Source organism: Sminthopsis crassicaudata, chromosome 4 (genome assembly GCF_048593235.1).
Source record: "Sminthopsis crassicaudata isolate SCR6 chromosome 4, ASM4859323v1, whole genome shotgun sequence".
Classification (NCBI taxonomy): domain Eukaryota; kingdom Metazoa; phylum Chordata; class Mammalia; order Dasyuromorphia; family Dasyuridae; genus Sminthopsis; species Sminthopsis crassicaudata.
The window spans coordinates 112,621,247-112,634,519 of NC_133620.1; the positions used below are offsets into that span (position 1 = coordinate 112,621,247).

The 13,273-nt window shown below is 33.2% G+C and overlaps 1 protein-coding gene across 1 annotated transcript in view; it reads right to left on the reverse strand.

The window, feature by feature from the left end:
* USH2A (usherin) overlaps positions 1-13,273 on the reverse strand; it is a 1,025,480-nt gene that overhangs the window by 849,391 nt on the left and 162,816 nt on the right. Inside the window, exons 11-12 of the mRNA XM_074264677.1 lie at positions 5,205-5,400; positions 517-1,158 (exon numbers count right to left, since the gene is read on the reverse strand). Coding sequence (XP_074120778.1) covers positions 517-1,158; positions 5,205-5,400 — 838 coding nt within the window. The remainder of the gene's footprint in view (positions 1-516; positions 1,159-5,204; positions 5,401-13,273) is intronic.

A 13,273-nucleotide genomic window follows, 5' to 3' on the forward strand; every position in this document is an offset into this window, starting at 1 on the left:
TATTATCCCCATTTTACAGATGAGTAAATTGAAGCAAAGATTAAGTGATTTGCCCAGGTTTATATAACCAGTAGATGTCTGAGGCAATAACTTAAGTCTTCCTAATTCTAGACCCTCAGGCTCTAATTTAGTTAGGAAAAGCAAATTGATGTTGCATTTTTCTGCAAGATATGTTTTTCTTTTCACCTCTACTTAACCAGATATATATTACAACAAAGGGTTTTGTTTTATGGTAGACCATATAATCCATGGCTTAAAAATTCAGTTAGTCTGATTAGCTATGGCCTATTTTTGCCAACCCTCCACCCAGAACAATAATAGGGACCCAGACATACCAGTTCCTCTGAGTAACCAAATCATTCAGTCATATCAAAATCAATCAATTTACAGAATTGGCACAGAGGACATTTCTAGGAGTTTTATAACAAAGAATAAAAGTAAACCTGCTGTTGAGGAATAAAAGAGGGGAAAGGACATCACACAGTCTTTGGAAGATAGTACAAGTGACTTTCTTACCTGGTTTACAATGATTACACTGTCTTCCTTGATGATTAGGCAAACACGGACATTGGCCACTAATCTGGTCACAAATGGCCCCAGTTAATGTTCCCAAAGAATCACACTCACAGGTCTCACAGCCTTGAAGATTGTTAATAGTAAGATTGTACCTGTGAGGTTCACAATGATTGCAATGGAGACCGATGACACCAGTTTTGCAAGGACATTGTCCTGTTGATTTGTCACACAGCAGAGAAGCATTTATTGTCCCTGCCTTATCACAATTACATGGTAGACAGAAGAAGGAATTGTTTTGCTTCAGTTGGTAGTAGCCATCCAAACATTCATCACAACGTCTTCCACCTACATTGGGTTTACAAGAACATTGTCCAGTCTCGGCATTGCAGATGGTACCAGGGAGTGTCCCCATTGTGTCACAGTTACATGCCTTACAGCCTCCAATGTCCAATCCATAAAAGTTTTCAACACAAGCATCACACTGGAGGCCTTGAGCTTCTTTTATACATTTACACTGTCCAGAAAGAGGGTTGCAGAACTTGTTCACTGACCCATTAATGTTACAATGACATGGCTCACATCCATCTTTATTAAAACTTTGGAGGCTTTTGAATCCAAAATTGCAGCGATCACATCTAAGCCCTTAAGAATTAAAATGTAATTAATAAGGAAGAAATCATTTTAATATGATATTGATATAGCTGGAGTAAGAACAATGCTACTGGGGATATTTAATGCACACAAGAAATTTTGGGCACTTTTCACTAGCATAACTACAGAGAGAAACAAACTCATGACAGCCTTCAAAGTATAATACTTATATTGCTTGTTAACATTATTATAACACTTTATGTTTGCCAAGTGCTTTATGATAATTTTCATTAATTATTCAATATCTAATGCAAAGTTTGTTCACTTGTATACACAAGAGTTATTTCTTGTTTGTTTCTTAATGCTGCTTTAACAGTTTGGACATTTTAAAATATACTAAGAAACAGAGCATACCTCTAACGCCCATTTTGCATTTAGGACTTTAAATATTTATATTTAGGATTTAACATTATCAAATGGATTATTTTCCTTAATAACATTAATATACAATAAAATAGATTCACTGAAATGCTTAGACAGATAACTTTTTTGTGTAGCTGCAACAAAGAAATATGCTTCTGAACATCTCACATTAAAATTATGAGTATATCTCACCAACAACGAAATTATCATTTTAATGTGAACTTCATATGATATTGTTTATTTTCATTTTCAATCAACAATATATTTTCTATGGTAAAGAGGAAATCATGCCATTTGCCAAATTATGTGATACATAACATATCTACATAAAAACTAAAATAAAGTGTTTCTTTCATAGGAACAAATATAGATTTAAAAAAATATATTTGTACTTTAACCTAGGCCACTGAGAGTTAACTTTCAAAATTTATATTTCAACTCATGGGATGACAGTTTTAGAAACTTGAAGGTACCTTACAATCCATCTAGTCCAAACCTCTCCTTTTACAAGATAAGAAAATCAGGGCTCAAGGAGGGTAAGCCAATCAGTAAAGATCATACAAGTTTCACACAACATTCAGAATTTGAACCTAGTTCCTCTGACTCTAGTAAAAATAAAATAAAAGGAAATTTGAGAATACAAGCTCAATTGCAAAATAATTAAGATAATTCTCAGAGAACTATGACTTCAAATATCTATCATGTAACAATTATATATGTCTGAATCAAGATATTTATTTCAGAAAGAAAGAAAGGAAAGACAGATAGACAGAAAGGAAGAGAAGGAAGGAAGGAGAGAGGGAGAGAGCGAAGGAGGGAGGGAGGAAGGGAAGGAAAGAGGGAAGGAGGGAAGGAAGGAAAGAAGAAAGGAAGGAAGAAAAGAAGGAAGGAAAGGAGGGAGGGAAGAAGGGAAGGAGGGAGGGAAGAAGGAAAGGAGGGAGGGAGGAAGGAAAGGAGGGAGGGAGGAAGGAAAGGAAGGAAGAAAGGAAGGAAAGGAAGAAAGGAAGGAAAGGAAGGAAGAAAGGAAAGGAAAGGAAAGGAAGGAAGGAAGGAAGGAAGGAAGGAAGGAAGGAAGGAAGGAAGGAAGGAAGGAAGGAAGGAAGGAAGGAAGGAAGGAAGGAAGGAAGGAAGGAAGGAAGGAAGGAAGGAAGGAAGGAAGGAAGGAAGGAAGGAAAGGAAAAAAAAGAAAGAAAGAAAAGTCCAGCCCCAAATAATAGCCAAAAATACATTCAGGAACTTATATGTAGAAAAGCATCTCTTAAACTGGAAGGAAATGCATTATAGAGAGAGAGAGAGATAAAAATTCAAGAACTCCAATAGAAGGCAAGCTCCTTTAACAGTGATGAATGACTCACCTAAGGCATATCATTTAATTTCAATAAGGAAAATAAAAAAGGACCACTATTGCTGCAAATTTTAAAAATAACTGTATTGTTAACAAGAATTATGACTCATTTTGAACTATTAAAATTGGTCTACATGGATTCATATCATATCAGTTTTAAAAATATGCACAGTGCTTATTTGAATATGCCATACATATTCCTGACAGGTAATCTATTCCTAACGATACTGAGGAAGGCCTACAGGGCATCACATTCAGTGTTAACAAGTACAGGCGAGTTAGCACACTTGGCATTTAATTCACATTCTTCTCCCTTTTTATTCTAGATGAATGACCTACTTTAATAAAATTATTGGTGCTAATGTATTTTACTGGTGATAGAATCATTAGTAAGATTTAACAGTTGTGTTAACTCTAACAGTTTGCTTTCCATATCATATACAATACACAGTTGCATTTTCTTATACTAACTTTTCAACTAGGTAAAAATGACAACAAATTGTTTTTACTTGCTGATCCTATAAAGAAAAAAATATATACATATATTTAAGCAAGTTTATCATTTTAATCAAAGTATTGCATTGTACATTATCTAATTAATTATTCTGATTAGTCACAATGATAAATATCCAGTTCTCAGAATATGATAAGTAATTTGTAGTTTCCACTCCTCCCACTCCCTTAAATCTAACCAGTTTAACTGGTAAAGCAGTAAAATGTCAACCAGAGTGGTTATGAACAGGTCTGGATAAATACTAAATTTCTAACTAGCATTCCCTGAAATAAGAGTTGTTCCTAGAATTGAATTAACATGGAGAAGATTTTTTGATACAAAAAAGCAGTGTTTTCATTTATTTGAAAAAATTTTTTTAAATTGCACTTTCCACTTAACTTCCATGCCTATCTTGAATAATGTTAGAACAAAGTAGAATTCAAATAAATTTAATGTTTTGGGAATCCATTCACCAACACAAAGGATATATAACCACACACATACACATATATAAAAATTCATTTAATGTAATAAATGTATTTCTTAAAAGTTTGTGTAACTCAGTTTGCTGTAAATTGAATTGTTATTTTTCAAAGCACTAAGAGGCCTTGTTAGTTTAAGGAATCCTATATAATCCTTCTGCAAATAGATGGATCCATCTGTAATCCTGGCAACCTTCCTTCCATTTATCTGTTTGGTAAGGTCAAATGTTTGGGTAGCTAGCTAATTTTAAATGGGGTGCACAGTCATGTATGAAGCATGCCATATGCAAAATCTATTTCAGATATAGATCATAGAAAGGAAAAGAGATTCAAAATGTTATAACTATAAATATATAAGACTCTAAAACCCACAAGGAATGTTTTTTGTCATCATGGCTAGGGTCAGTTTTAGAAAATACTCTGATGCCTTGTGGCTTGAATGATAACAAAACAGTAAAGGTCTTTTTTAAGACCTCTGTATGGACTAGTTACAATGTAGGACTTTCTTTATCAGAAAACTCTCCTTGCATAATATTCCCATATATCAACATTTCAAACTGCATTATGTACCTAGTACATTTTGGGCACTTGATAAATTTTGTCCTTATGTGGCTGTGGTTCCCCTCAAATATGTTGGAAGTAATAAATTGCTATAATCAAATCTAATTTCTGAAAAATACCTTTGGGAGTAACAAACAAAAAAGCATGTCTTGTATTAAAAAAAATGATAAATAACACAGAAGGTAGCAGTTTATTATAATCAGCTTGGCACTAAATTACAAAATTAAAATTATGTGGCCCTTGATAACTAACCCTAGCAATGTACATGATCTGTGGAATTATGTTGACTTATTTTGCATTTCATAGGAACAGTTCAAAGAAATATAATAGAAAAAAAATGGAAAGATTTATCACAAAGGACCCTGTAGCACAGAATATTTTGAAAAAATCCATTTATTTTGGTCTATTAAGGAAACTAACATGGAAACGAATTTGCTTAGAACTCATTAAGGGTAAACCATTTGGAGGAAGTGCTAATTTTCTAAAAGAAACATCTATGCAGTAAGCAAATTATATTTTTCTGTGACTTATTAGTATGGAACCATGTAAGCTAATGCATCTACAGTATAAAGAAACTTCTAAAGGGTTGATTAAACTAAGCTTCAAGCTGTAGTTTGATAGAATTATTAATTTAATCATTTTTAGACAGTTAATTTCATTCAGATTGTTTTTTTTCCCCCAGTTCTGCCTTGAGCAAGAAAATTTACTTTACTCTTCAGTTAAGAAACCAAGGAGAGTATTTTATTCCAGATAGTAATAGAGATATGACTGTAAACTCTTGCATCGCACATACCAATAACATTTCCTTTGCATTTGCACTGGCCTGAATTTTGGTGACAGGTAATATCTCCATCCACTGTCCCAGAGGTATTGCAGTTACAGGGACTGCAGCCATCAGGAGCCAACTCTTGTAGATTGTAGAATCCATCCTGGCACTGATTACACTGTCTGCCAGACACATGTCTCTTACAATTACACTGGCCTCCAATCTAAAGAAGATACAAAATTTTGTAGAATGATAAACGTATCTATTTTTAGATAATACGCTCATTTGGTACAAGACAGAGAGGAAGAGAAAGAAAACTTTAAATGTAAAATAGACAAAAAGGCAATGAGGTAGATTTTTTTTCCCCTCCTGAGTAGAAACACAAGAGTGGGCTTAAGCAGAGGGAATAAATAGAATAATTTAGTAAAAATAAAGCTCAAAGTACAACATCAGAACTCCATAATGAAAAGTACCATGGGATTAAAGATTAACTTGTATATAAAGGAATACGGAGCAATCATATCTTGGAATTATGGAACTGGCAACAGAAAGAATAAGACGGGTAACCTAGCCCCCATAGCACCATCTCCTACCAGAAAGCATTTTTCCCAATATTCAAAATAATATTATTAATTTGTTCTTTTCATCGAGTCATTTTAGTCATATCATATTCAGTCACTCTACATGACTCCCCTTTGAGATACTCTTAACAAAGATACAGGAGTGGTTTGCCATCTTGTTCTCCAGTTTATTTTATAGATGAGGAAACTGAGGCAAATATGGTGATTTTGCCCAGAATTGCCCAGAGTCACACAGCTAGTGTCTGAGGTCATATTTGAACTCATTCAAGGCCCATTGAACTGATTCCAGACCCAGTAATTAATATTTAAAATATTAATCTTTATTAATTTTTCATCCCAATGTACCTCAACACAGGTCTTTTATCAAATCTTTTTCAAACCTCTTTCTTTTTATACCTGTCCCTGGACTCATCTTTCTCTTTGGGCCCAAATTTAATTACTTTGAATTTATTTCATTTGTTTAGACTACATCAAGTTAGAGCTCAGCTTTTTGCTCAAAATAAATCAATTCAATTTTTAAAAATAGACCAATCAGTGTTTTTTGAGAAGGAAAAAGGATTTATTTCACTTGTTTAGACTACATCAAGATGGAGCTCAGCTTTTTGGTCAAAATCAATCAATTCAATTAAAAAATAGACCAATCAGTGGTGTTTGAGAGAGGAAAAGGGGTGCTGTGTTAAGTATTTTACAAAGATTATCTCCTTTACTCATAAGAATCCTGGGAGTTATCACCATTCTCCAGTAGATCAAACTAAGGTAGAATATTAAGTGACTTGCTGAGAATCATACAGCTAGTAAGTGTAAGGCTGGATTTAAAATCTGGTCTTCCTAGTTCTAGGCCTAGTACTCTATTCACTCAAAATATTTAGCTATGCATGTGAAGAGCACTGGACTTTGGTTCAGAAAACCTGGATTTAAATCTTAGCTACAACACTTTCTAGTTGTGATGCAGGAAAATCATTTAAGGCCTCTGACCCTCATTTTCATCGTCTTCAAAATGAGAGTGATAATAGTAATTGAACTAAATGCCTCAATTATGGAAAAAAAATACTTTGTAAACCTTAAACCTTATAGTAATGGTAGCTATTCCCATTACAAATTATTATTATAATGTAAAACAATTAGCAGAATGATGTTTCCCTTTTCCATTGTCTGAAGTTGTTCCCTACTGTCAAGGCTACTTCTTCCATGAAGCTTTCCTCCATACTTCTAGTGAAAGTGAACACTATATCTTTCTATGTCCCTAAATGCTTTTCCTAAACCTCTCCTTTTCATTTATCATATTTTCCTTGCATCAATGTTTTTGTGCATATGTCCTCCCTCATTAAATTATAACACCCTTTTAAAAAATGTCTATGTTATATCTAGCTTTGACTTTATGCAATGTCTGCTACTTAATGAGCCACTGATAATCATTTGAAATAAAATTTGATTTTACTCTAATGCAACAAATTCTGACATCATCCGTTGATTCATTCCTTTACTTATGTAAGGCTTATCTAAAAGGAGAATTTCAATGGAGCCAAAAAGATACAGGATTCATCAAGTGCTGAAGTCTTCATTTTCCCATTGTCCTCTGATACTGAAAGACTTCTCGATTGTGTCCAGCATAAAATTCTGCACAAAGTGGGTTTAAATCATTTACTGTATTAGAAACTTCCTTCTTTATCTACACACACACACACACACACATACACACACACACAGGCACACACACAAATATTTTTTAGCCATGCAGTCTCCATTTGTCTCTACTTATGGCCCACCCACATTCTGAGACTAATTCTAATCCTTTATCCCCAATCTTTCCAAAGTCAATGTCAAAGTCCAAGATATAAGGAAACACTGGTACCAAAAATATGTGTGTCTTCACAGTATTTCACATCCAGAAGTAAAATAAATAAATAAATAAATAAAAATTTTTAAAAAAAGAAAACATTCAATCACTTGTTTTTAAATGTACAGATAATTTTATATACAATAAAAATATTTGAAAGATTGATTTTTTTATTTTTATTGTATAGTTATATAAAAAGGTAATACTAATATGACTTGACAAAAATAATATATTGCTAGTTAAATATACTGAACATCTATAACAAATAAATAAGTGAATGTGTCACTATACAAGATAAAGAATGTATCATTCTTGGGAACAGAATGTCCATTGTCTATCTATTAACATATATTCTTGTTCAGAGTGGCATCATAAAGCAAACATCAAAGAACTCAATAATTGCAGGATTGGATGATGGTGCAACCACAATATGGTCAAAATTTTCTGGATAGTGTTCCTTACAATCCTAGAGAGGATGTGATTTTATCCTCTCAGTATAGTTAAAAGAAATAAAAGAAGGGAAGTACCTTCAACCACTGTTGGCAGATCCTCCATAAATAAATGCAGTATGTGTGAATGCATCTATGTATATGTATGTATATACACACACATATACCTATTTTATTTGTATACTCACACACACACACACACGTAATTATATATATATATGTATGTATATATATGTGTATGTATGTAGATGTCACAGTGGGTGAGCCCATGCAACATAGGTTAAAAAGAACCTATAAAAAGAAAATTTCATTTTATTTATTTTTCTTAACAACCCCTTTTCTATCATTGCCTTTTTTCAAGTTTCAGGAGACCTCTACAATATTAACTGTTCCCTTATTCTAAAAACAACTTGAAGAGTTTTATATTAGGAAACATTTACTCTCTAGTTATCCTCACTGCAAAATCCTGGAAACACTAAACTATTCACTGTTATATGGTCTTTTTTTGGCTCTTCTCCATCCACAATGACTCTTCCCAAATTATATATTCAAGTTGAATTTCCCCATGCATTGTTACATAAATATATTATATTCATTCCTGCCTTTAAGCCTTCAGTGATACTATGCTTCCCAATACAGAGCCTTCCACTCTCCATCTAAGCAAATACTATCTTTTCTTAATGACCTACTTCCTATATTGGGAGCTTTTACTGAGCTCTCTAGATTTTTTTGGACTTGATAAAGAGGAGATTCTTTGGCTCAATTGCTGATTAGCCTTAATCACTGAATGGGTTAAGCCTCAGTCAAATTGAGATTTGTTGAAGATTTTAGTTTAAAAAGCCAACATCTCCATTTCATCCAGGGCTATCTCTAATTATACTGATCTATATCTGGCCACTGGACCCAGATGGCTCTGGAGGGGAAACTGAGTCAGGTGACCTTGCAAGTTCTCCCTCACTTAAATCCAATTTATTTGTATGTCATGGTATTAGCTTCCTGATGTCATGGTCATCTTCAAGAACAAAGGACAAACAACAGCAACAACTTTTCTTTCAATTCCTATAAAACTTGTTGGATAAATGCAATAATTCAACACATAATATATGCTATATTACATCATATGTGCTACCCTTGTTTCCCCACAAATATAGATTCTAAGTGTCTAGGGAAGGGTGACATCTTAGACTTGTTCCATCTTCCTCATTGTACTCAGTAGAGTGGTCTCCAAAGTAAGTTCACTTACTTGGCAGTATATTTTCCAGAAATATCCACTGATAATGAGATTGACATGCATTGCCAGAGCTAACTCAATGTTTGGGAGAATCCAAAAGAAAGTATGGGAGAGGAAAGGTCTTAGACTGACTACCAAATTAAAGGTCTACCAAGATATCATACTGATCTCATTGTTGTATGCCTGGGAAACCTGGACTATGTACTAATGCCATGCCAGGAAAATGAATTGCTCCCATTTGAGTTGTCTTAGTAAAATTCTAAAGACCAGGATAAAATACCAGATACTAAAGTCCTTTCTTGAACTAAACTGCCAAGTATTTCGACTCTACTGCAGAAAGCGCAACTTTATTGGGCTGGTTACATTTTTCGAATGTCAAATGCAAACTTGCCAAAAAATATATATTTTATGAAAAACTTCCACAGAACAAGCACTCACAAGATGGTCAGAAAAAGCACTACAAGGACACTTTCAAAATATTTCTTAAGAACTTTAGAATCAATTGTATGATATGGGAGACACTGGCACAAGACCAGTGCCCTCATCAGAGAGGAATACTGTGTTCTATGAGCAAAGAAGAATAGAATTAGCTCAAATGAAACATAAAATACCCAAGATTAGAGAAGCTACCCTATATGTTCATATGGAATATTTACATCTGACCTATAGCAAAGCATTCCAAGATTGTACTAGTCTGATCAGCCACAATCGTACATACTGTAACTCGATTCTAACAGAGTGATGTCATTTTGGTCATCTTCAGAAATGAAAGACAACAACAAAATTTGACAATCAATTAGAGGTACTAGAAGAAAATATTATGCTTCCTATGTATATATTTTAATGTTTTTCAAAGTGTTCAACTGTACTAGGATTTAATATGTTGAATTATACTGACATCCTGCTTCATCAGATATCAGATGGTCATATATAGCATATGGTACATATCTTGAGGAAAAAATAGAAGTTTCACAAAGTAAAAGAACTGTACCCTCCTTCAGTCTTTCACATTCAGAGTTTTAAAACATATAGTAATTCGTAAGTGCGCAGGAAAGTGGGGTTATGCATTATATTACCTAGTTTTAACTAAATGAACCCCCACAAAATAGAATAAATGGCTTTGATAGACTTAGCTTTTCTCAATGCAGTGATCCAAGACACTGGAAAATGCCATTCACATCCACCAAGAGAGCCATGGAGACCAAATGTGGAACAAAGCATTTTCATCTGTTTTTTGTTTGCTGGCTTGCTTTTTCTTTCTCATGATTTTTTCCCCTTTTGGTCTGATTTTTCTTGCACAACATGACAAATAGGTAAAAATGTTTTTAAAATAAATAAAAATATAAGGTAAGCTTTCACTAATGAAAATTAAGTGTGTTTCTTTTGTAGCTCTTACAGCTTTACACAAATGTAGAAAATAAATTTTGATCCTGGTTAAAAATCTGAAAGGAAAGTTTCAGTGAGTCTTTAACATATTTGTGGAAAACACAACTATGCAATATCTTGGGAATCATTTGCAAAGAGACTCTCTGAATGGGACAAATAAATATGGAAGTTTATTAGCCAAATTTCATCAAAAACTCATGAATAATTGGTGAGTGGAATTGAAAAATGAGTATCAACAGTTAATAAATATAGCTAACAATGAGCTTCTTCCATTTAAATGTATGAATCTTTGAAATATCTTTTTTGGTTAATATAGCAATTAGGATAAAAGACCCAACAAATTGAACTTAGAACCAGACCTTTAAGTCATAGTAACAGAAAGTATTAAACTAAGGTTTTGTTATTGTTATTTTTAATGAAGCATATTCGATCACATTGATCTCATTTAAAATTTTTTAATGTTTTGGAGCATTAATAAAATTAAATTTATTTTAAATACTATTTATTTCACCTTTATCTCATTCTTTTAAGTTTTTAGTTGTGGTAAGTTTTCTTATAGATATATGTTCATATAGTAATATTTGCATGTTATTTATAAGTAAATGTACATATAGTGGGGGTGTATGCTCAAAAAATATACTAATGGGTTATGTGAATTAAAAAAAAAAACTTTGAAAGCTAGTATTCAAGGAATACAAAAGCATAATCTAATCTGGATTCTTTGTTTACTTCTGATGCATAATATACTGCATAATGCTAAATATAGGAATGTAGAACTTAAAGTTGGATGAGACTTTAAAGACTATCTAGTATAACCTATTCATTTCATAAATAAGAGAGTTAGGGTTTTATAAGGTCAAGTGTTACACCCAAGAACACATAGAATAATAAGGTTGGAATTTGAACCTTGCTCTTTTGGTTCCAAACACAGAACTCTTTCTACTTGTACCATACTGTTTTACTCTTCTTCTTTTTATGTAGAACAAATTTAACATAATTGACCATACCATCCTGAAGTAGTCATAAGATCTGAAACAAGTTCTGTTTCTTCATCTGCTTGTTTCAATTTACTGTTGAATGTATGCTGCATCTCAGAAAGATCAAACTTGCACACAAACCTGGGAAAAGACTGTCATACAACCTGTTCTTGTGATCAACTTCTGCCTTCCCTTCTAACAGTAACCAGATCATCTCTATAGCCACTTACAGATTCTCAACCCATTCCACTCCAAGACTCACAGATAAAAAGAGCCCACAAGGAAAATCAACTCTCTCCAAAGACACAAAATACAGAGGATTATGAGAAAGCTGGATCCAGAAACTTCATAATAGATCAAAAGAGCAGAAGAATCATAGTGAAAAATCAAATGAATAGAAAGGACATTTCTGAAAACTCAAATGATATTCACAGTATAAATTTCCATTCCTCTCTTTTTCCTATACTGAAAAGGTTTGCCAGTATCAGCTTATACTTTGATATCATTACTGGGATACATGGCATAGTCATGAGAGATTATTATCATACACTCAAATTGTAATCATCAATAAACTGCTAGAGATGTTATGTGGGTGACTACCTCTTTGGAACATAGCAATGTCATAAAAATGAACATTGAATGTCAAGTCAAAGCATATGGATTTGAATCTCAGCTTTGCCAATCAATACTCTTGTCACAGGTATATGTCATGATACCTATACCTAATTAATCTCTCTATTCTTCAGTTTACACATTTGAAAAATAAGTGTTGGACTAGATAACTTTTAATGTCTTTTATAAAGTGGGATTTTTCAGAAAATGGACAAAGCTCCTCATTGATTTGATTATTTCAGAACCATAAACAGTACCTGCTTGCCTTCAAGAGTTTTGTGTACAACTTCTCTATCTCTAAGATGATAGAATCATAGATTTTGAGTTGAAAAGGACTTTAATACATCTAACTTAGTATGGCCATAATACATGTTAATAATTTGAACGTCGGAGAGCTTAAATGACATGCTGTAGCTCTCAGAAATAGTGGTGGAACCCAAATTCAAATCCAGGTCCTCAATTCCAACCTGCCTATCTTTCCCCATCTGGCTATAACTTTTGGTTATTTGGTTATTCCATTTCTCCCACATTTTCAGTCCTCAAGAACCTCTTTTTCCAGATCATCATGATCCCTTAATCTTTTCATCTTTTTTCCAGTATCTTTTTTATACCATTCCCACCTTTCAGTCATAGATCTGATGTTTGTCCTTCAAAGATATATTTTGTCCTGTTTGTACTAGTACCTATATAGGCATATTGTACATGGCTTATTATTCCTGATCTTGGATAATTTGTATCATTCATCTACTTTCTTTTAGCAAAGTGCTGCCTTAGAAAGTCATGAAACATACTTAACAGAATGTACAAGGAATTTATAATCTATAACCTCAACTAGACTTAATATCAACAACAACCCCATTATTTATTTTTGTTCTCTATCACATTCACTACAGTGTTTAAGATTGTTTTATTTCTTCTAAAGCTCCCTACAGAGCCCTCATCTCCCACTCTTTCAGCAGATGATTTTGTTTTCTACTTTACTGAAAAGATTAGTGCTATCCTTCTCCCATGACTTGAAACCTT